Below are 21,537 nucleotides of genomic sequence, written 5' to 3' on the forward strand. Positions count from 1 at the left end.
ATACCAAGAGAAATTCATTCGAAAAAGAGGGGAGAGAGAATAAAGTGGAGGTGGGGGATATTTTATCTTTCGCTTTAGATTTTGATGGAAAAAGAAAGAACTGATGCAAAATGACCTAACCTAAACCAATGTTGCAACGCCTAGGCCGTAACAGCTGGACGAACTGGGTCGACTGCGACTTTGAGACCCTTCACCAGTTGAGCTTATCGGAAGACGGGGCTATTTCCATGGCAAAAAAGAAACTCTGTAGCGCCACACTACAGTAAAAAGAAAAATGGTGTGTCATTTTCTGATTCCCTGCACGAAGATTGCTTCTGATTGGAAGAGGTCGCAATTTTGTGACAACTGAACTTGCGATTCGGCGGGCTCTTAAATCCCTAAAACAGACCCGTCTGGCTTTTGCAAACCAATTGGACCCCTCGGACCGGAAAGACATCTGAGGGACCACACTACCCATCACGGTATCACCACCGGCACTTCCACTTACTGTGTAGATAGATTACTACGACAAAAGATTCTTCCTCTTTGAACTCTTTCTTTTTATTTTAAATATTTGTTTATTTTTATTAATTGTCATCTTCTCGTCCCATTTCCAACTATCATTGGACCCAACCACCTTTTTAGACCAATAACTAATCTAGTTATGACAAACATCAGCTTATAGTTGAAATGAGAATTATCAGTCTAATGGAGCAGTACCGAGCTGGTTCCATCCAATTACTGGGTGATGAGACCAATCACATGGTCAATAAAACACTACCAATATTACTTTGATAAGAAACAAACTACCAATATTAGATATGAAGATGCGAGTTTAGTCCTTTATGATCAAAGCCCGGATTAAACAAAATTCAGAGATGCTAACACATCAATACGATTAGCTTTCTTTCAAAACAAAACTTACGGAAAGAAAGCTCCAACAATCACCATTTTCATCCATCTACCCACCACAGCTGTTTCTAGACACCTGGTACTGTACTCATTAACCACCCCTAATCACTCTCTGAATCGAGGCAAATCTGCATTACCATCACATTCTATCCTCTCTCTTTCTTGGAGCACAGGTAATTATCTCATCAACTCTCAGAATCATCTCAGCTGCCTCTGTAGCAGAAAGGAGTACCGCTTGTTTCACTTTGAATGCCTCTGATATGCCAAGCTTTTCCATATCACCAACCTGAAAGAGGAACCAAATGCCCATCAGTATCCACAGAGCAAGCACATGTAAGCTTTCATGGAATCAGGAGAATTTGGCTTAATCCACATTTATACATTGAGGTTATTCCAAATATAAGAGTAATGGCATACCGTTTAATAAAAAAACACCAAAAAGAGAGTGGTAACAATATACTTACTGTCCCAGTAATGACATCTATCCCAGCATTTGTTTGCTCACTGTGATGCTCTGCCCGAAGCTGAGAGATCAGCTCTGCACTATCTAAACCAGCATTATCAGCTATGGTGGTGGGTATGGCCAGTAGTGCCCGTGAAAAAGCCTCAATGGCATGAGATTTCTTCCCAGGAGTCTTATGAGCAAGTTCATCAACTTCTTTTGCCATCACCATTTCAGGCCAACCACCTCCACATAAAACTCTACTATCATTCACAGTCTGTGAGAGCACACACAATGCATCATGGAGGGACCTTTCGGCTTCATCAAGCACATGAAAACTGCAACAAATATCAATGCAAACTACATAAATAAAAAATTCCAAAAACTATTCTGTCTAATGCAGACGATTAATCATTGATAAGCATAATCTCTAAATGATACAACATTAAAAGCAAACATCACAACTACTGAGTAACATTTCATAACAAAAGAGAATAAAAGAGTATATTATACCAATTCCATCACATCCGCATTCATGAAAAGTGACAAAAGAAATTCGCATAAAATGTTCAGAAGCTGAAAACTCTGACATGAAAAAGTAATCTGCTAGGGGTTCAATCACCACTCCCAACCAATCACAGCAGAAGACAGGGACTCGTCCATAAATCAGAAAGGCTTAGGAAGCTATAATTTCTGTGCTCGTGTGTGAATGACCTCAAAGTATTTCATTTCTCTTTCTGAAAATACCAACATTCAATTTGTAGCTCAAAATAAAACGAAGTTAAATCTTTTATGGCCAGGAAAGTGCACAAACAAACAAACTAGCCCAATTAGTGGTAAGATCTTAGTTACAGAGAATATCTAAACACCAACCCAAAAATTAATCAATTGTTTGGAGTCATGTACCAGGATCAGCCAATCAGCTAGCTGATTCTCTGGCTAAGCAAGGGGCCTTCTTCCATTTTTTTTTTTTTTTTTTTTGAGAGGGCGTGGCGCGATTTGAAGTCGTGACCTGACGCTCCTGGTTGTAAAGAGAATACCATCAGACCACACGGCCTTAGGTGGCCTTCTTCCAATTTCTCATTATGACAGAGGCCCATGTATTGTATTCTTGTCTAGCCTTTTTGGCTTTGAAATAATGCCCCCCTTTCTCAAAAAATTAATTTTAGTGAAACTGATGCAAAACAGTGAAGAGTGCATAACTCCATTTCAGTATTTACTAACTCCTCATTTACATATGCTTTCGAAAGAGAATGTGTAAAGTTGGGTCCAAGGCCCATCCCAAAATAACTAACTTAGAAAACCTCTTTCCTAACTAATAAACTCAAGATCTTTGTACTCCCTAATCTGTGTGAGACTATTCCTTAACACTCCCCTTCACGTGTAGGCTCTCTTTTGTGGCTCTACAAGTGGATAATTTAGGTGTAGGCTCTCTTTTGTGGCTCTACAAGTGGATAATTCCAGGTGTAGGCCCTCTTTTGTGGCTCTACAAGTGGATAGTTTAGGTGTAGACCCTCTTTTGTGGCTCTACAAGTCGATAATTTTAGGTGTAGGCCCTCTTTTGTGAGTTCTTACTTTGATACCATGTAATTGGGTCTAAGGCCCATCCCAAAATGACTAGCCAACTTAAGAAACCTCTTTTTCAACTAATAAACTCAAGATCTTTGAACTCACTAATCTATGTGGGATTATTCCTTGACATTAAAAAGGCTTCTCACAACCCCATTGAGATTTCACATTTCTCTTTCAAGTAATTCTTATTCATTCACCCAATATTATCAGAATCACAATTTATTCCTAAACTTCTTCATTTCCAGCTGCTTCTTTGGCCACATTTGCCATTGTTAAGGATATGGTTTCTGGAAGCCAAATCTTTAAAAGTCCTTTTATTTTTTCATTGGGACAATCGTCCCAATCTTGCAAACCATTAGTAGCAGCCAAGCAACAATAATTCAGGGACTTCAGGCTGTATAATGAATCGTATTCATTCATCCAAGATAATGTTTATGCATTCCCAATATCCTTCATTTGCCATAGACTCTTCGGCCACATTGCCATTTGATTTTGTCCTTTGGTTCAGCTGTTTCCCAATCTTGCAAAACATTGGTTACAAACAAGCAACAATAATTCATAGACTTCCAGTCATGCAACCAATTAGGACTATTTTTAAAAAAAAATAAAGCAGAGTTCCACTAAAGAGATGAAAGAATGCAAGTGGTGCACATAAAAAATAATACAAGAAAGCAAAAGAAAAACAAAAACTAACCAGAACCTTAAACCCAATATCCTGGAATAAGAAAGGCAATTCAACAGGCATTTTTTTGAGAGAAACCGTGGACAAGGGAATCCATCAACTGGTTGGTTTCCCTTGGTATGTGGCAACAGGTAATATCTAGGAAAGCTGAAAATCCCTCAATTTCATAAAAATAACAGTAAAGCCTCCAAGGGAGGAAGAGCACCAAGTGACCCCCGCATCACCCCAACATGCACCCTCCTCGGCCACTAGAGAACCAATGAAAGAATTTCTGAACAGCTTAAGTCCATGCAAGAGGGCTCCCATCTTGGCCTCAATAGAATCAATACGCCCAAAAGGGAAAGAGAAAATTAGATTCATCAAACCCTCAAAGAGTCACGAATAACCTCCCATCTTCCATAAGGTCATGTTTCTTTCCTATAGCTACCATCAGAATATTGAGCTCATCCGCACATCACGAGGGCACATAGCATACACCCGTGAGGCTTCTATAGCATTAAATCCATGGAAGCAGCCGCAGTCCACTAATTCCTCAGATCCCAAAAGGTGTTGGAACTTGAGAAGTTTGCTTACCCAGAAGGGGATGAGATTGAAGAGGTTTGTAAAGAATAAAGCTGGTCAAAAGAGAGGGTGCCTTTGACCACATGCCAGAGAGAATGCCTAATTTTGTGCACAGGAGGGATTTTCCAAACAATGGAGCAGGGACACCACTGCTGGAGGTTGAGTTTCACAAGAACATTGTATGAGATTCTGACCAATGCCAAGCTAGAACATGATACACCCTCCTCACAAGATACCCATTCTGATTCCATTCAGAATAGCTAGCTTGAGCACAGAGCGGGCACCTTGGTTTTCCATGAATTCACCGTGGAGACTCCATGTAACGTCTCTTATACATGCACCCCTGAAAATTTGAGATGTCTCACCCAATCTGCTAGACTCTTAGAGACACAGATAACCCTGCTTGAGTTTGTAGATTCAGAAAATTCTAATCCCCAGGCAAAGTTTGAGTTTGCAATCCATTATTTATTAATAAGTCGTGATCTCCTTCTCTTTTGGTCACATCTGGGCGGACAGCTTTGGATTGAGGGAATTTAAGATCTATTATTGGGTGATGCTCTAAGCCCACTAACACAACACCCCCCACCCCCCCTCCCGGCATCATTGGTCCACCTTCCACAAGATCATGGATATTTTTAGCCTTCTCCATTGTTGTTGAAGCCATGTATCAAGATCATCCAATCATTTGGTTGATTTTCTTGCTAAAAGCGGGCTGACCACAGCAATCTCTCTTTATGACAGGGCCCCTCCCTAGTTTGTTCCTCTTGCTTGTGCTTTGGATTAAAACTTGCCTTTTTCAAAAAAAAATAAAAATAAAAATTGTATGTCATACTTTTCTGTTGATATTTTAAGGACACCTCCTTTCATTAAGCACCAGCTGAAACCCATTTCAAGTGTTCAGAAAAGTAGAAAACTGCTGGAGAAATCTCACCTTCACTGACCTTCTAACAATAAGCACAAGCCTACAATATGACCTCTAAGAAAAATGATAAATTTAAAAAGCAATTAACAAGACATTTAGCACTCATGAAGTCAACATATTTCATACTACAAATATTGGCCGATTCACTTGCTAAAGAAGGGATCTCTGGTTGTAAATTGGGAATCCATAGAATGATTGTACCTTATATTTTTTTCCTCTCTTTTTTCATTAATTTTTATAGGGCTCTCCGCCTATTCATGTTGTATACGAAATTTTACACAACATTAAAAAAAACAAAAAAGCATAGATTAAATCTCTAGATAGAACTGTAAACAAGGCCAGCACTTAAAGGAGCTGCAATTATATACTGCCTAACCCTTTTTGAATAGTGAGACAAAAATTGAGAGAGAAAAGTACCAACAAAGAGAAAATACTGCCTCTTTTTTTTTTTTTTTTTTTTTTTTGGAAATGAAGAAAATACTGCCTCTTGAAGCCACTAACTGGATTTTCTTTAAAGTCGCATCAAGTTATGATTGAGAAAAGGTAGACAAAGCACAAACCTGGCTCCTCTTAAAACAATCGTGCATGCCTGGCCCATTTCAACCCCCGAAAAGTGGATCAACTTATCCTCTCCAATCATGATTTCCTCTATGACTTTGCAATGGCCCAACTTAACTGACTCAGGATTGTCAAAAGTAGATGCAATTTCACTTCCAGTTACAAGGGCAAGGCGTTCAATTCCATCAAAATCAGCATGCTCAATTGCAAGTATCCCAGCATCTGCAAAGAGTTCCTCAGGAAAATTGTAAATCAACTGCCGATTCACAAAACAGTTAATGCCATGAGCGATTATCTTTTGCACTTTTTCCTTCATTTTCTCCTTCTCTGCAGACTCTATCTGGGCAACCCTTGACATGGAATCAACACGAACACGAGCCCCATAAATTTTCACTTTGTCAGTGTCCATAGCTGTGTTTGCCACCAAGATTTTTGCATTTTCTATGCGCTTTGGCTGACCAACGCCTATTTTCTTGTCAAGTATAAACCTGCATAGAAAAAGTCTTAGCATAAAGGAATGAGGGGACAAAATAAGAGACAAACAGGTATAAGAGTTCATTTAAGCTGATACATTGCAAGGAAATTATGCTTAGAGACGAAACAAACTCTACTGTTCTATAACTACAACAAATTTGTCACAGCTATAATATGTAGAGAATTGATGTCACAAGTCTCACCAATTAACCTTCACTCTTCTCTGATGGCAAACAGTGCTAAATAAGCCAATACAAGGTTAAGGATAACTAAAATAGTCATTTTCCGAAGGCACAACAAACAGAATTAACTGCCTCAGTTACAGAATGAGTGGGAAATAATTATTTTGAAAATACCCAGAATAATTAAAAGTAGTCCCCCCTACCAAATGTCCAATCTCATAATGTTAGACTTTTTGAAATGTCTGACTCCCAAATTAAAGAATAACAAGAAGCATACAGTAGACAAAAGAGAAAAACTATGTAAAAACCTGAATGTTACTTGGCAGGACACCCTTAAGAGTGCAAATAGCATAGCTAACACTCTAGCTAGGTAAGAGATCCCCAGGCAGCACATCGCTAAGGGATCATCTCTTGCCTGTTGACCTGCCCCCATTTTTTCTCTTTCTTTAGTTTCTTGTATCTCGTTTTTTCTAATGTTGCTCTCACTCATTGTACTCTCTGCTCCCCCCAGGAACTTCTTCAATGGATTCCTCTTTTCTAGTAGTTAGCAACAAGAGAGAGAGAGAGAGAGAGAGAACTAGTATTGAACATAAACAAATATTTCGGAGGTAGGTTGCAAAGGAGACATCAATACCCTTCATCTAAAAATGAATCCATCAAAGATCCACCGGGTTTCTTAATAATTTGAATGGCTTCCAAATTTGTACTACCCTGCCATCAATTAAAAGAGTAGAAGTAAATCAAATTAGCCTTGTAAGAATCCTCACCAGTTTTGCTCAAATATGTACGTAGTACACTAATAAATTAGAGCAGTAAAAATAAAACTCAGAAGAATCCAACATACAGGAATGATCAGTTGACACTCACCTTAAGCCTCAGAACTGCATCTACAGCAAGTTTGGCAAAATGTTCTTTATCTTGGGAGAGAATTTTCGAACTTAAAGTTGTCATGGCAATATTCATTAAGTCTGCCTTGAATTTCTCTATTTTCTCAGAAAATGAACAAAAGCAAATATTAGGCCTGTAGTAAAGCATATTGACATGTGACATACACAACTTAGGTAATACACATTACTTAAGAATGTTTGATTAAAAATGTCTCTTGCAGGATGATAATCAAACACCCGTAAAATTAATACAAAAAGATAAATCCTTACTAAAACACAAAAGGAAATAGACTGTAACACTTTTTTTCTCATACCAGAGTCCTCTTTGTTGTCAACAACCTTCTTCAACAAAGCGTTACGTGCACATTCTGCTGACATCCGGTACCCTATCACAGTCCCAAATAATGAAAATCAGATGATATCAGGCATATTCTGCAAAATACGGGTTTCTGTAACCAACAAATGAATTTCAAAATTGCAACAATTTTTGGAAAAAAATCTTTTAAAAAAATGGAAAAAATCATTGAAGAACCTAAAAACCAATGCATTTGAAAACCTCTTTGGTACATTATTTTTGAAGAATTTCAGCAGGAAGCCTCTCTAAAATATACAAACTTTTTATGAGTTCAGTTTCTCTAGAAAGGGGAATTAAATTTACCTAGAATATTCTTTTTCTCTCTTTTAAAAAAATTACAGAAAGTGAACTCACCATAAAGACATGATTATGATAGACCACAAATTCGTTTTACTTACTCTAAAAGGAGTAAGCAGCAACTGAAGGATAATTAGAAGAATTAACAGTTGATTAATGAGGACAGGGGTATTTTTGGAATTTTACGGTTTTAAGTGGTTACGGGGATCGTGGGGAATAGGGACAGCAGAGAGAGAGAATGGGCATTGGGGGATTTGTTCTTTAGAGCCTTGCTCAAGGAGAATGCTGTTCTCTCGAATACCAGTGGCTATGTTTGTTGATTTTCTTTGAGTTCGACAGTGGATTTTCTGCATTTCTTTCTATTGTATTCGAACAAAGTTTGATTACGGCTATCGGAGGTCTATCATCGCTATCAGGGAGACATCGTCTGCTTGGTTTATTCCTCTCGATTTCAGCAGTGAATGTTCATCGTTTTGCCTAAGGCTGTTTGGTCTAGAGGTATTCTCTTTACACCAGGTGCGTCAGGTCGCGAGTTCGAATCGTGTGACGCCCCTCTCAAAAAAAAATGTTCATCGTTTCTTCCCTTTTGCTGGAAAATTTTCATTACGGTTATCGGGTTACATCATCTGGTATTAGAGCATCTAGTCGATCCTCATGGCTACTACTAGAATGGAGTCGAGAGTGGATTCGGTGGAGGGAATCGTGAGTTCAGTAAGGGAAGAGGTGAGCTCGATGAAGGAGGAGGTTCGGAAGATTCCGGCCATGGAGCAAGGGTACGACGCTGATAGGACAAGTTGAACAACTCTTGCGTACCCAAGAGGAACTCACCCGGAATCTAGCTGCGCAGAGTAAGTCAGCGACGGCGAGACTGGGGTTGAACTCGACAGTGGGCGACAACTCAATACAGAGAGGTATCGGAAACGGACGAGACAGTGGCGAGGTTGACCGGAATATGCAGGGCCGATTTGAAGTGCGACCCAGAAGGTTAGAGTTGCCAATTTTTTAGGGAGAAGACCCAGATGACTGGATTTACAGAGCTGAACGTTATTTCTCACTAACTTGAGTATCTCATGGTGAAAAACTGGAAGCTGTCGTAGTATGTCTGAAAGGGGAGGCGTTAAAATGGTTCAATTATGAAAATAACAGGAGGGAGATCATGAATTGGGAAAAATTTCAGTCCTTATTGCTGAAACGGTTCCGAAGTTCCGAAGAAGGCTCTCCTTATGAGAAATTTCTGGCGTTGAAGCAGGAGACCACCATGAGAGATTACAGGAGGCGATTTGAGGATTTGGCTTCCACGTTGGAAGATATTCCAGTGAAGGTGATGGAATCCAACTTTGTTAATGGGCTTAAGCCAGAAATTCGGGCCGAGATGAGAGTGTTGGACCCCAATGGGTTGGGAAGGACCATGGAGTTGGCCTAAAAGTTGAAAGAGAAAAATAAAGTTATTAAGCAGACTCGGTTTGGGCTGGGTACTCCAAACCAACGGGGACCATAGTTGGGGGTAATGGGAGGACCACGACAATGGCAAAAACAACGAAACATGGGATGGAGAAGAGGGCGCCATTCAAGAAACTCATGGAAGCCGAAATCCAATACGGAGAGAGCGGGGTTTGTGCTACCGTTGTGATGAAAAATTCTCAGCTAGGCATAGATGTAAAAACAAGGATCTACAAGTGCTGATTTTACAAGAACTGGAAGAAGAAGATATGGAGGATAGCGATGACGGAAAGTGTGAACAACAGGAAGAAGAGGTCAGGGCGGCTACTCAAATAGTGAAGGTGTCGTTGAATTCGGTAGTTGAATTAACCCATCAAGATTGCGGGAAGCATCGGAGAACAACCAGTTGTCGTGGTCATTGATGGAGGAGCAACCCATAATTTTATTTCCACTACAGTGGTAGAAAACTGCACTTGTTTTATCTCCAACAACAAAGTATGGCGTTCAATTGGGCATAGGTGTTGCACTAACCAGGGAAGGAATTTGTAAAGGGGTTCAATTAACTCTTCAAGGAATAGAAATCGTGGAGGATTTTTTGCCTTTGGAATTGGGAAGCACCGATGTTATTTTGGGTGTACAATGGTTGGACACCTTAGGAGGAACGTATACGAATTGGAAAACCCATGTTATGAAGTTTAGATTGGGAAATGAGACACTGGTATTACAGGGAGATCCCTCCTTGCACAAAACTTTGGTTTCACTCAAGGCGATTATGCGTACTATCAAGTATGAGGGACATGGGGTTCTTGTGGAGTTGGGAAGTACCACAGTGGCAGCGTCACAACCGAAGGAGGACATGACAACGATGGTGAAGAGAGTTTTGACGAAATTTGGGGATGTTATTGCTATACCCCAAGAGTTACCACCAAAACGGGAAAAGGAACATGCCATAACTTTGAAGGATGGAGCTTCACCGGTGAGTGTTCGTTCATATCGGTACCCCTAAATACAAAAAGATGAAATAGAGAGATTGGTGGGAGAAATGTTGGTTGTTGGAATAATACAGCCTAGCATGAGCCCTTTTTCAAGTCCCGTGCTCTTAGTCAAGAAAAAAGACGGAAGTTGGAGATTTTGTGTGGACTATAGAACCCTTAACAAGGAAACTATTCCGGATAAGTTTCCCATTCCAATGATCGATGAGTTGTTAGATGAGCTTCATGGAGCAAAAGTCGTTTCAAAGCTGGACTTGAAGTCGAGATACCACCAAATCAGAATGAAAGCAGCTGATGTGCACAAGACAGCTTTCCAGACTCATGAAGGACACTACAAATTCTTGGTCATGCCTTTTGGGCTTGCCAATGCACCGGCTACATTTCAATCCCTTATGAATGAGGTATTTAAGCCTTTTCTCCGGCGATTTGTATTGGTATTCTTCAATGATATTTTGATATATAGTCCAAGTTGGAGTGCTCACTGTGATCATTTAGTGGTTGTTTTGGAGAAATTAAAAGAACAGAGGTTGTACGCTAATTCTAAGAAGTGTTCTTTTGGGATAGAACAGATAGAATACTTGGGACATATCATCTCTAGAGAGGGGGTGTTAGTTGATCCTAGTAAGATACAGGCTATGGTTGATTGGCCAGCACCAACCACACTTAAGAAATTAAGGGGTTTCCTTGGTCTTACAGGACACTACCAGAAATTTGTTTTGGGTTATGGAGATATTGCTAGACCCTTGACGGATCAATTAAAAAAAAAAAATTGGGTGGTCAGATGAAGCAACCGAGGCGTTTGAGCGTTTGAAGGAAGCCATGATTACGGTACCAGTTTTGGCTCTACCTAATTTTTCGAAGTTGTTTATTGTGGAGATTGACGCTTCTGGATATGGGCTAAGAGCTGTTCTACTGTAAGATCAACGACCGGTTGCAATTTTTAGTCAAGTATTGAGTGAACGAGGCCTACTGAAGTCTATTTATGAAAAAGAGCTAATAGCCATTGTGTTGGCTATTCAAAAATGGCGTCCTTACCTGCTTGGAAGGAGGTTTTTGGTGAGAACTGACCAACAAAGTTTAAAATTCTTACTGGAACAGTGTTTCATAAGTGTTGAATATCAACGCTAATTGGTGAAATTGATGGGCTATGACTTTGACATTCAGTATCGACTGGGGGCAAGTAATAGAGTGGCGGATGCACTCTCTCACAAACCTGACATGATGAATATAGCTACAGTTTCTGGGGTGCAATGGCTGGATATGGATGTTTTACAACAAGAAGTGGCAGCGGACTCATTCTTACAACAAATTCTCAAACGGTTGGCAGCTGATGACAAGGTAGTAGGGTTTCAAGTTGACCATGGGCAGCTCTTTTACAATGGTAGGTTGGTTTTATCTACGACTTCTTCTTTAATTCCAACCTTATTGCATGAATACGACTGCACACCTATTGGGGGCCATTCGGGAGAGGTTAAAACATATAGAAGAATGGTTGCTGACTTATATTGGCCGGGTATGAAGAAAAAAGTGATTGAATTCGTTCAGAATTGTAAGGTTTGCCAAAAGAACAAACACTTGGCAAGGTCCCCAGCTGGTCTTCTATAGCCTATTGACTTACCAGAGCTGGTTTGGGAGGATTTGACCATGGATTTTATTGAAGGGTTGCGAAGGTCAGAGGGCGTTGATACTATTATGGTAGTGGTGGATAGGTTGAGCAAGTATGCTCACTTTTTGGTGTTGAGGCACCCATTTACAACCAAAACCGTTGTTGATTTATTTGTGAGATAGGTGATTCGATTGAATGGGGTGCCCAAGTTTATTATTTTGGATTGGGACAAGGTGTTTAGGAGTGATTTCTGGCAGGAACTCTTTCATCTCCAAGGGACTGATTTGAGACACAGGACCGCCTACCACCCTCAAAATAGATGGTCAATCTGAAGTGGTTAACAATTGTTTGGAGACCTATCTTCGATGTTTTGCTTCTGACAGACCAAAAACTTGGGCGAAATGGTTGTCTTGGGCGGAATATTGGTATAACACCAGCTTCCATTCCGAGTCTTATACAGACGTGACCCTCTGTCCTTATGGCACTATAAGTCAGGGACAACTATAGTTTCTGAAGTCGAACAGATTTTAGAGGACCAGGATACATATCTTGACGATTTGAATATGCAATTACTGCGGGCTCAGCAGAGAATGAAGGCCACGACTAATCTTAAAAAGAGGGATGAAGAGTTTCAAGTTGGGGATCGTGTGTTTGTAAAACTCAAGCCCTATTGGCAACGCTCCTTGGCCACTCGACGCAATGAGAAGTTGGCAACACGTTTTTATGGACCTTTTGAGGTGGTGTCACGAGTTGGAAGAGTTGCTTACAAACTGCAACTCCCACCAGAGTCCTCCGTGCATCCGGTGTTTCATGTCTCCCAACTTCGTCGAGCAAAAGGAATATCACATTCATCTTCAATTCTTCCTCCACAATTGACAGCTGAATTAGATATGTTGGTTGAACCTGCCGCCATTTTGAATATACGAAGAGTGGAAAAAAATGGGCAACAACAGTTGGAGGTTATGGTGCAATGGAAGGACCTACCAGAGTTTGGAGCCACTTGGGAGGATTTTGGGGCAATGAGGCTCCAGTTTCCAGCTTTTCACCTTGAGGACAAGGTGAAAGTTTGGGCGGGGGGTAATGATAGACCCCGAATTCGTTTTACTTTTTCTAGAAGGAGTAAGCAACAGTTGAAGGATAATTAGAAGAATTAACAGTTGATTAATGAGGACAGGGGTATTTTTGGAATTTTACGGTTTTAAGTGGTTACGGGGATCGCGGGGGAATATATGGACAGCAGAGAGAGAATGGGCATTGAGGGATTTGTTCTTTAGAGCCTTGCTCAGGGAGAGTGCTGGTCTCTCGAATACCAGTGGCTATATTCGTTGATTTTCTTTGAGTTCGATAGTGATTTCGACAGTGGATTTTCCGCATTTCTTTCTATTGTATTCGCACAAAGTTTGATTACGGCTATAGGAGGTCTATCATCGCTATCGGGGAGACATCATCTGCTCAAGGTTGGTTTATTTCTCTCGATTTCGGCAGTGAATGTTAATCATTTCTTTCCCTTTTGCTAGAAATTTTTCATTACGGTTATCGGGTTACATCAGATTACACTTTTCCTATAGAAAGTTCAAGCAAGATAAGGTGGCATGGTATCATTGTCAACCTCAACCTTAAACTTAAATAAAGGACTAAGCTTACATTTTACTTTCATATGTCCAATCATAAACAAAATACACTATCTAGAGATACTAGATCAACCTGGAACAAACTTTTGCTCTCTTTGCCTAGGTGATCTAGTTCATCTATGCCCTATTCCTGTCTTAAAGCTACTGAAGGAAGCTTTTTTCAAGAATTCCCTTTAGCTTCTTAACAAATTTACTCACTTTTTTTTCTTCTTCTTTTTTTTGTGGGGAGGAGTCCTTATACCATGACACTTAGAACAAATTCAGAAGTAGGAAAATGCTAACCTTAAGTAAGATACAGGCATGAAAAGTATAAAATAAAGGAGGAAAGATAAACCTTAATAAGATAAAATTCAAATGAAAGATAATATACCCTACCAGCAATAATTGTCATTGGATGAATCTTTGCATTTATAAGTTTTTCTGCTTCTCTTAGCAGCTCCCCAGCCAAAACAACAACAGATGTTGTCCCATCACCAACCTCATCATCTTGCACTTTTGAAATGTCTGATTCTCAAATTGAAGGATAACAAAAATGACACAGTATACAATAAAAAAATAGTTTTTTAAGATCACAACACATAACAGAATCATGCTTTAAACAAAATTAGCTCAAACACTACCAATTCAAACTGATGCAACCCAAAGAAGTTTCAAGCCTTCGGGATTTTAATTATAAAAGCCCTTCCCTTCCCTCCGTTTTCAGTTTATCCTACACAAGTTTGCATCAGATAGAGAAAGAATATCTAAGGCAGACACTAAACATACTGCTGAAAAGATTAAGCACCCTCAAACTTTTCAGAAATATGAAGGATACCAACTAGAACTTTAGCAGCAGGATTGTCAATGTGAAGAGATTTCAAGATGGTGGCACCATCATTTGTCACTGTGACATTTCGCCCTCTTCCTGTCGACTGTAAGATTTTATCCTACAGAGACGTTCCAATACCAACATCAATCTTCTAAATTAGATTGTAAAAAGAAAAATGACTACATACAAGATTTTTTTTTTTAAATAGATACAAGTAAAATTTTACCATTCCTTTTGGACCTAATGTGGTCTTAAGCAAATCTGCAATTGCCATTGCACCAACAAAAGAAGCCTAGACAAAAACAAACAATATCTTACAACTCTTGAAAGTACATAGTAAGAGGTTGATAAAAGATCACAAAAAAAAAAGATTGATGATAAAAGATAGGGAATTAAAAAGATCACAGATTTATGTATACTTGAAGCATCCACCATTAAACCTAGAAAAAATAAATTAGGACATGAGATACACACCATTCTAGCCCGTTCTCCTTTCTCTTCCGTAGCTTCATCTTTAAAAATGTTTTCAATCTACAAAAATATGGAATATACAAAGTGCAAATCCTAGTCAGCAAGAGAAGTAGAACTACTACCAGTAAAAGACTTTCCAAAGAAAATATAAAGTACTTACTGCCATGTTAGCAAGCAAACCAATAACCAGCTCCTGGTAGCTTAATCTTTTTTCTGCTCAAAATAAGTCCGAGGAACTTGAGTTGACAACAGATCAATAAAGAAGGAAACATGAGAACTTCAGCACTGTTTATGCTAAACAGCAAAATAATCGAATGCAGATCAAAGAAAAAAGTTCATTATTGCCAAAAAAACATTTTTAATTGGGGGGGCACCTTCACATTGTAATAGACCAAAATAGTGGAATGAAGAATAACAACGTGTGCGGCGATTGACATCCCACAACATTATCACTTTTTATCAAAAAAAAAAAAAAAAAAACTGACACCCCACAACACCAAATACTGCTGATAAAAGAAACATTTTAAGAAAGCCTTTCAGATCCTCTCCAAATGTCCTCAAAGGAATACACCAGTAACGATATCAAGAAACATTCAAACATTCAGAAAGCTTGCCTGAAGTTGACATAAGAATTACATGCCAAGAAACAAGTGAAATAATGAGAAAGCCAGGACAAGAGAACATGCTTTGGGTTTTGCAGATTGCAGTTAGATTCAAATCTCATTGTTGTGGAAACTGAGAAAATCGTAAAAGGCAGAAAGAGCAATTTGAACTCCAACCAGGGCCTTTCTGCCTATTCATAGAGGCCTTGATGATTAGCCCACAGCTTGGACTGGTCCCTCGCTATTTAATTGATTTAGAACCCTTGATGTAATATGGTAGTTCCGTTATATGTGAATTTTCTTCAAAGTTTCATGTTCAAACAAGTAAAATCTCTACCACAAGGACAAACAGATCTCATTGACACTAGAAAATGGGGTTTCAGTGAGATTGTGGAACATTTCTACTATATAAATTCTCTCCTCTTTCTCTTTTTTTTTTACAAAAAAAGGTCCTCCTGCCATTCAAAAAAAAATGTCCTCCCATGGGAAGCTGATACAAGCATTTCCCTTCTCTTTTTCTAATATTTAGCATTTCACCATCTCATTTCAAACAGGCACCACAGCAACAGATAAGCAAATACAAGAGGGATGGTACTTTTAACTTATGATTTCAGAAAAGATATGTAAGATTGAGTCTTCAAAACATATCAGAATTCTTTCATGGACATCTAACTTTTGTTGGTGACATCTCTACCAGTATCAAACACAAACTCACAGACCAGACTAGATCCCTCACCATCAGGCACAGTATTTATAGCTCCAGAAAGAATATGGTACTCAATCCATGAAACCCCTTAAGGAAAAAAAAAACTAAAGAAATACACCAAAAAGGAGTGAGCAGTGAAGAAATTTGAGTACTGAATTTATGCATAAATTTTGGACGAGAAAAAAAATCCAGGATAGTATTACTTGAAATGACAACTTGCTAGGACATTATTCACTCAAGAACCAGAGGCCAATTCTTTGAAAAATTTTGTAGGTAAACATCAATCTGGGTTGCCACAAAACATGAAATCAAACAGAGAAAAATTAAGAAAGGAGCAAAAGCATCCTAAAAAGCACCCCTATAAATGAAAACTCTATTTAATACAACATACCTCAACCCGCATACATTTACTAAGAAGAAACACCCTACCCCTAGCTAAATGAGAGTCTAGTTTGATGTGCTCCGTGAACAGCAGAAAGATATAATCTGAAAAACTCCATCAATCCAATTTATCGAATGTAGGAAATTGAGGTGTCTATAAACTTAAAAAACTCCATCAAATCCAATTTATCGAATGTAGGAAATTGAGGTGGCTATAAGCTTAAAAACTCCATCAAGTCCAATTTATCGAAGGTAGGAAATTAAGGTAGCAATAAACTTAAGACAACACCATTAGAAATGAATCTCCTGCATACATCTCTAATCTCAACAAACTCCAAGAAAACAGCATTCAAGCAAAGCATTCTTCCCTTCTCTTTCTCATAGAAACTCCTCTCCAAATTTCTCAATTATCATGTGAGAGCTGTTCTCCCTTTCCAAAATTCCATCAGCTAGGTCTTTCAGTACACAATGCAATCAGACAAACATAAGCATATTCTGTCAAAGTTCAAGCCCATGAAAGCTCATCCCCCTCCTTTCACATCTTGTGAGGTGAGCTAGAATATTTTCTGTGTAGGCAAAGAGCCTTGCATAGAAGATACAGCATCTTCAATAACGTATTCTTACTGTTATCCGGCTGTAAATCTCTTTGGATCCAAAGAAACGAGTTTGATAGGACAATAGAAACAGAGATTTTATTCTCATGGTCAGTCATCCCTATAGTCTGATACGCAATAAATGTTTAAGAGGCATACCAACAACACTCACAAAGTTCAGTAGAAATAAAGTATGAGGAAAATGTCGGAGAAACGGAGCAAGAGTAGTGACGAACGACGAGTGGTATAGAGAGAGAGAGAGAGAGAGTAAAGTACCTGTAAGCCAGTGACGATACACACGATCGTGTAGAGAGGTCGGCAACGTGTAAGTTCGCGACCCTGAGAGGAAGGCTCCGGGCAGGGTAGAAAATGAGGGAAGGTCGGCAGTGTGAGGGAGGCTCGACAGCAGCAAAAGAGCAAGGGAAGTTTCGGGAGGGTATGTTTGAGGGAAGAGGTTTATAAATAGTGTCACGAAGAGGAGGAGACTTTGGCTGATATTTTCTTTTCCCTCCCTCTCTCCCTCTCTCCCTCCCTCCCTCCAACCCCTGCTTTCTTTTTGGCTCCGTTCCCTCTGTAGTCTCAACCAAACGGGGCCAGACTCATTCCATCTACTCTAAAAGGTCAAGCAACACATCCACTAAAAACGATCAGTCAGTGTTTCTTTTGATCAATAATTTTATTAAAAAATATTTTTTGACTATTTTTTTTATCAATTTTCTTACATTTATACACGGTAAGAATCAACTATAGAAGCAATTTATAAATAAATCTTATATATGGCAACTAATTAGCAAATGACTGAAAGGCTTAATAAAAACATTTTTTTATTTTTAACTATAATGGCAATAAAATTATAAATTTTATTTTTTCAATCTTCAAGAAATACATAAACGGCTAAAAGGCTTAATCAAAACATTTTTTTGTTTGTACTTTTAATATGATTTCCTACAAAACATAAGAACCATTTGATTCCTAGGGATTTTCAGAACCACGATGCTTCATTTCTAAACAGCAATCGATAGCTCATCTGCAGACTTTCTACAGAAATGTTGTACTCATCATCAATAATATTTTTAAGAAACTTCTTCAGTCCAAGTTTACATAGAAGAAATAAAGAGCAAACAGATGCAGGAGATTCTGCCAAGTGCCCTAACCGACGTTTCCAGTCATTACAGGCTTGAACTAGAACGAGCAACACAATTGCCGGGTTTCTGTTTTCCAAGAAATCCGAGATGTCTTCTTTAATATGAAAGACTGATAACAGGTTACAGCATTAACAAAGATGAATAGTTCATACCACTACCAGAACTGACATGATTACACCCACTACTGGAGTTGTTTTTTTATTTTTCTACTTTGGCAGACTGTTCATGTGACGCGGGGGGTTTAAAACTTTGGAATCGTTAGATAACCAACTTTGCACTTTATCAACTAGAAAGTTTGATCAAGTAAGTAACACGAGAAGAAGCTGACAAGAGCAGATCTGCTAATGGGGGTTCCTTGAATTGGAATCGTCACAAAAAGAGCAGAAGCAGAAAGTGGATTGACAACAGACCCGAGGTAGTGGAAGCATGATTCATGAAGTCCGCTCTCCCCCCTCTCTCTTGCAAGCAACTTGATCCGGCGAGGGAGAAACCAGAATGAAACAAAAAGAAAAAGAGAGCAACACCCATCTTTTCTTTTTCGCTATTGCGGTAGAATAAGAAAAGTATTCAGACCTAACTCTTCTTTCTAGTCTTCTACATAAATTTATGTATATACACATTGCGAGTTGGAAAACCAGTTTTCTGGGACATAGCAGCGCTCTTACATTCTACATAAATCGACCCAAGATTTCAGAACACAGCAGACGGAATGCTTGACCGCACTTTGTATCTCCTCATCTCTGCGTGATAAGCATGCCCAGAGTCTGGTCGAGTTTTGTTCAATTCACTCTGCTTCTTGCCCTTCTCTTTCGGAATTTGGAACAGTAAAATCTCATTCTCACCTGAAAACAATCGCATTAGTTAAGATTCAAATCAACCCAAGTTGTAATTGTAAGCTCTGCGAATTACTTCGAAGCCCAGGTGACATTTAGCCTGAAAAGTTCCCGCAAATAAGACATTCGGTAGGATAGGTGAATAGATTCACAGACATTCCCCTATATCCTATAAAACTTTGAATCAGAAAGTGTTCTCCATGTTAACAAGCAATGAGGAACCCAACTCAACAGCAAATGATGCAATTGCCTGTCGACATTGAAAAACCCATCTATTTATTCTCTTGAGAAACAGTTCTATTGAGCACTTTGCATCTGTTATTAGTATCAGATTGCTGCAAATGGGGATAGAAATCATTTCATAGGGGAGATGAATCACCGATGGGCCTTACCTTGGTAGCATAAATCATCCGCGTCAATCTCGGAAAAGCACCGTCTCCGTGATCTCCAACAGGGGCTTCAAACAGGCAGGCGCAAATTTCCGCGCGAAGAGAAACGAGTAGGTAGAATTGGATTTCCGGAGGCGGGCGATCAGCTCCGGTGACACCTCCGCGGGGCCGTAGGTGTGAGGATGCCCCCCCGTGCTTCCCGTCCAGTTGACACGCGTGAGCGTGAAGTGGGTGCAGCCCATTGGATCCTCCATGGATAGCAGCGTCGGGAAGTAGTGCTCTTCCGGGTAGCAAGATTCTCTCTTCCGGCACGGCAGCCGGAACTTTTTCCACAAACGCCGGTCTCTTAAGACCAGCAGCGCGTGATGTCGAGTGAGAATGAAGAACTGCGATCCCACCCGGAAACGGGAGAAAGGCACCTCCGGCAGCATCACATTATCCCCACGCGCAGTGTACCGCTCCCACAACCCCGGTTCGTCCGCAAGGATCTCGATGAAGCTAAGGTACCTCCGCCGCCGCTCTTCTCGCCGTCCCCCGCCTTCTCCCACGGCCCCCGTCCAAGACTCCGAAGAAGAAGCAGCAGCAGGAGGTAACAGATGCTGCGCAAAAATGGAGTGATAGACGAAATGGAAGGAATGAAGCGGAATGCAATGCTGTGAAAGGAGGGCAAAGAAGGTATTAGCCGGGTCGTCGAGCAGCGCGGCCGCGAGGAGGCGGCGGGCTGCAGATATGAGTGTCGGAGAGGCCCGCTGGGTGCGCTTGGCTGTGATGAGACGGTTGTTGAAGACGCCGGTGAGAGGGGAGATAGGGACGGTGGGATCGGCATGGACGTAGATGTTGAAGAGGCGTTCGTGGCCATCGAAGAAGCGGTCCCAGAGAGGGGTGAAGCAAAGGTCGGAGTTTGTGAGGAAGAGGAAAGCGATCTTGGGGGACGGGGAGGGGGGACGGGGAGGGCGGGTGGCAGCGGAGATTGCAGCGCGGCGGAAAAGGGCGAGGTCGTCTAGCTCGTCCGGGATCGAGATCGGGAGGTTGCGAGGGGGAAGTATGCGCGGAGCCAAGAGGAAAAGCAGTGGCAGAGAAAGGAGGAGAGCGTAGGAGAACACAAACGGCGTCGAGAACATGGTGAGCAGTCCCAATCACTGGGGATTTGGGATTTCACAGCGAAGCTGCCAAGAAAAAGAGGAAGCTTTAATATCAACAAGAAAATCTTGGTTGCGCAGGAAGAACGAGAAGAACATAAAAATAAAAATAAAATAAAATACTTCACAGGATTATGATTTCTCTACCTTCAACAAAAATACAGATATAGAAACACGTAAACAGGATTTGATAGTTGAAAGAAAACGAACGCCCAAGAAGATACAAAAAATTATCTGGTTGTTGTGTCTAGCTACCAGCTGAATCAAAAGATAGACAGTCTCTGTCTCAGCGAGAAACAAAGAAAACATAAAAAAGAGGGGCAAGAAATCAGAACTTTTGCAGTTTGCAGTTCAAGCTGGAGCGGGTGGATGAACAAGACGATAGAAAACGAGATAAGAAAAAGAAGATGAGGTCATACGAATTACCAACTCCCAAATGAGAAGCCGATTAACAGAGCAAAGAAAAATAAAACCGTAGTCAGGTGGATTTTTCCGCGGAATGCAAGAGTGAAACAAGGAGGAAGACGAGGTATGAGCGATTCAGCGCCTTAAGCACAGAAAGGGCAAAAGAGAGAATGAGAGTGACTGTGGAGCTGGAACCAGAAAAGATAAACGGAGGAAGAAAGGAGCAAAGGACAGTACTGAAAGAGCGGCCTTTCTATCAGACAGGGAGGAGGAGGGAATAGGGATTTGTCTACTGTCTAGTCTTATTTTATTAAATTAAAAAATAAAATCGATTAAAAGCCCTTTTCGTTCAATTTTAATTTTTGATGGGGACTAATTTGCAAATGAAAGGAAAGAACAGTGGGCCCCTTCTCAACTAATTTCTCTTACCGTTCCGTCCGCGCTTCACGCCGTTCAAACTTTCGAGTCCCGTTCGCCGGCCGTTACACTTATCCCGTCAGGGTTGGTCTCGTCGTCCCGTGACGCGCTTCCCCGATCTTGATTTGTTACAGACCTGGTTACAGAGCTTGAAGA

General features: G+C 40.3%; 2 protein-coding genes across 4 annotated transcripts; both read right to left on the reverse strand.

Moving 5' to 3' along the window:
* Positions 1 to 794: 794 nt before the first annotated feature.
* On the reverse strand, positions 795 to 17,617 carry LOC137948336 (T-complex protein 1 subunit beta-like). Of its 2 annotated transcripts, none has more exons than XM_068794394.1 (12): positions 17,330 to 17,617; positions 14,932 to 14,984; positions 14,775 to 14,831; positions 14,527 to 14,592; positions 14,307 to 14,418; positions 13,868 to 13,996; positions 7,486 to 7,557; positions 7,152 to 7,267; positions 6,919 to 6,995; positions 5,631 to 6,116; positions 1,356 to 1,671; positions 795 to 1,177 (listed from the first exon to the last, which is right to left on the reverse strand). In XM_068794394.1, the coding sequence occupies exons 2-12, from the start codon at positions 14,935 to 14,937 to the stop codon at positions 1,031 to 1,033; spliced, it is 1,584 nt and encodes a 527-aa protein (XP_068650495.1). In that variant the 5' UTR covers positions 14,938 to 14,984; positions 17,330 to 17,617; the 3' UTR covers positions 795 to 1,030. The 2 variants fall into 2 exon arrangements, with proteins under 2 accessions (XP_068650495.1, XP_068650496.1); XM_068794395.1 differs by having other exon boundaries at positions 14,932 to 15,007; positions 17,330 to 17,595.
* Positions 17,618 to 18,592: 975 nt separating this feature from the next.
* Positions 18,593 to 21,218, reverse strand: LOC137948105 (glycosyltransferase BC10-like). 2 transcript variants are annotated; one of them, XM_068794052.1, is made up of 3 exons: positions 20,986 to 21,218; positions 19,424 to 20,586; positions 18,593 to 19,040 (listed from the first exon to the last, which is right to left on the reverse strand). In XM_068794052.1, the coding sequence occupies exon 2, from the start codon at positions 20,539 to 20,541 to the stop codon at positions 19,447 to 19,449; it is 1,095 nt and encodes a 364-aa protein (XP_068650153.1). In that variant the 5' UTR covers positions 20,542 to 20,586; positions 20,986 to 21,218; the 3' UTR covers positions 18,593 to 19,040; positions 19,424 to 19,446. The 2 variants fall into 2 exon arrangements, with proteins under 2 accessions (XP_068650153.1, XP_068650152.1); XM_068794051.1 differs by having other exon boundaries at positions 20,707 to 21,218.
* Between the last annotated feature and the right edge of the window lie 319 nt (positions 21,219 to 21,537).

The sequence above is a fragment of the Aristolochia californica genome, unplaced genomic scaffold (assembly GCF_029961685.1).
Source record: "Aristolochia californica isolate CCGP_79_NKW_82.1479 unplaced genomic scaffold, dmAriCali1.0.hap1 SCAF_13, whole genome shotgun sequence".
Classification (NCBI taxonomy): Eukaryota; Viridiplantae; Streptophyta; class Magnoliopsida; order Piperales; family Aristolochiaceae; genus Aristolochia; species Aristolochia californica.

Excerpts from the sequence above, each read along its gene's own strand:
- LOC137948336 (XM_068794394.1), bottom strand. Across the intron at positions 14,593-14,774 it reads AAGGAGAACGGGCTAGAATG|GCTTCTTTTGTTGGTGCAAT; the intron begins GTGTGTATCTCA and ends GTTTTTGTCTAG. Across the intron at positions 7,558-13,867 it reads TCCAATGACAATTATTGCTG|GGTACCGGATGTCAGCAGAA; the intron begins GTAGGGTATATT and ends GGACTGTGATAG.
- LOC137948105 (XM_068794052.1), bottom strand. The coding sequence starts at position 20,541 with ATGTTCTCGACGCCGTTTGTGTTCTCCTACGCTCTCCTCCTTTCTCTG.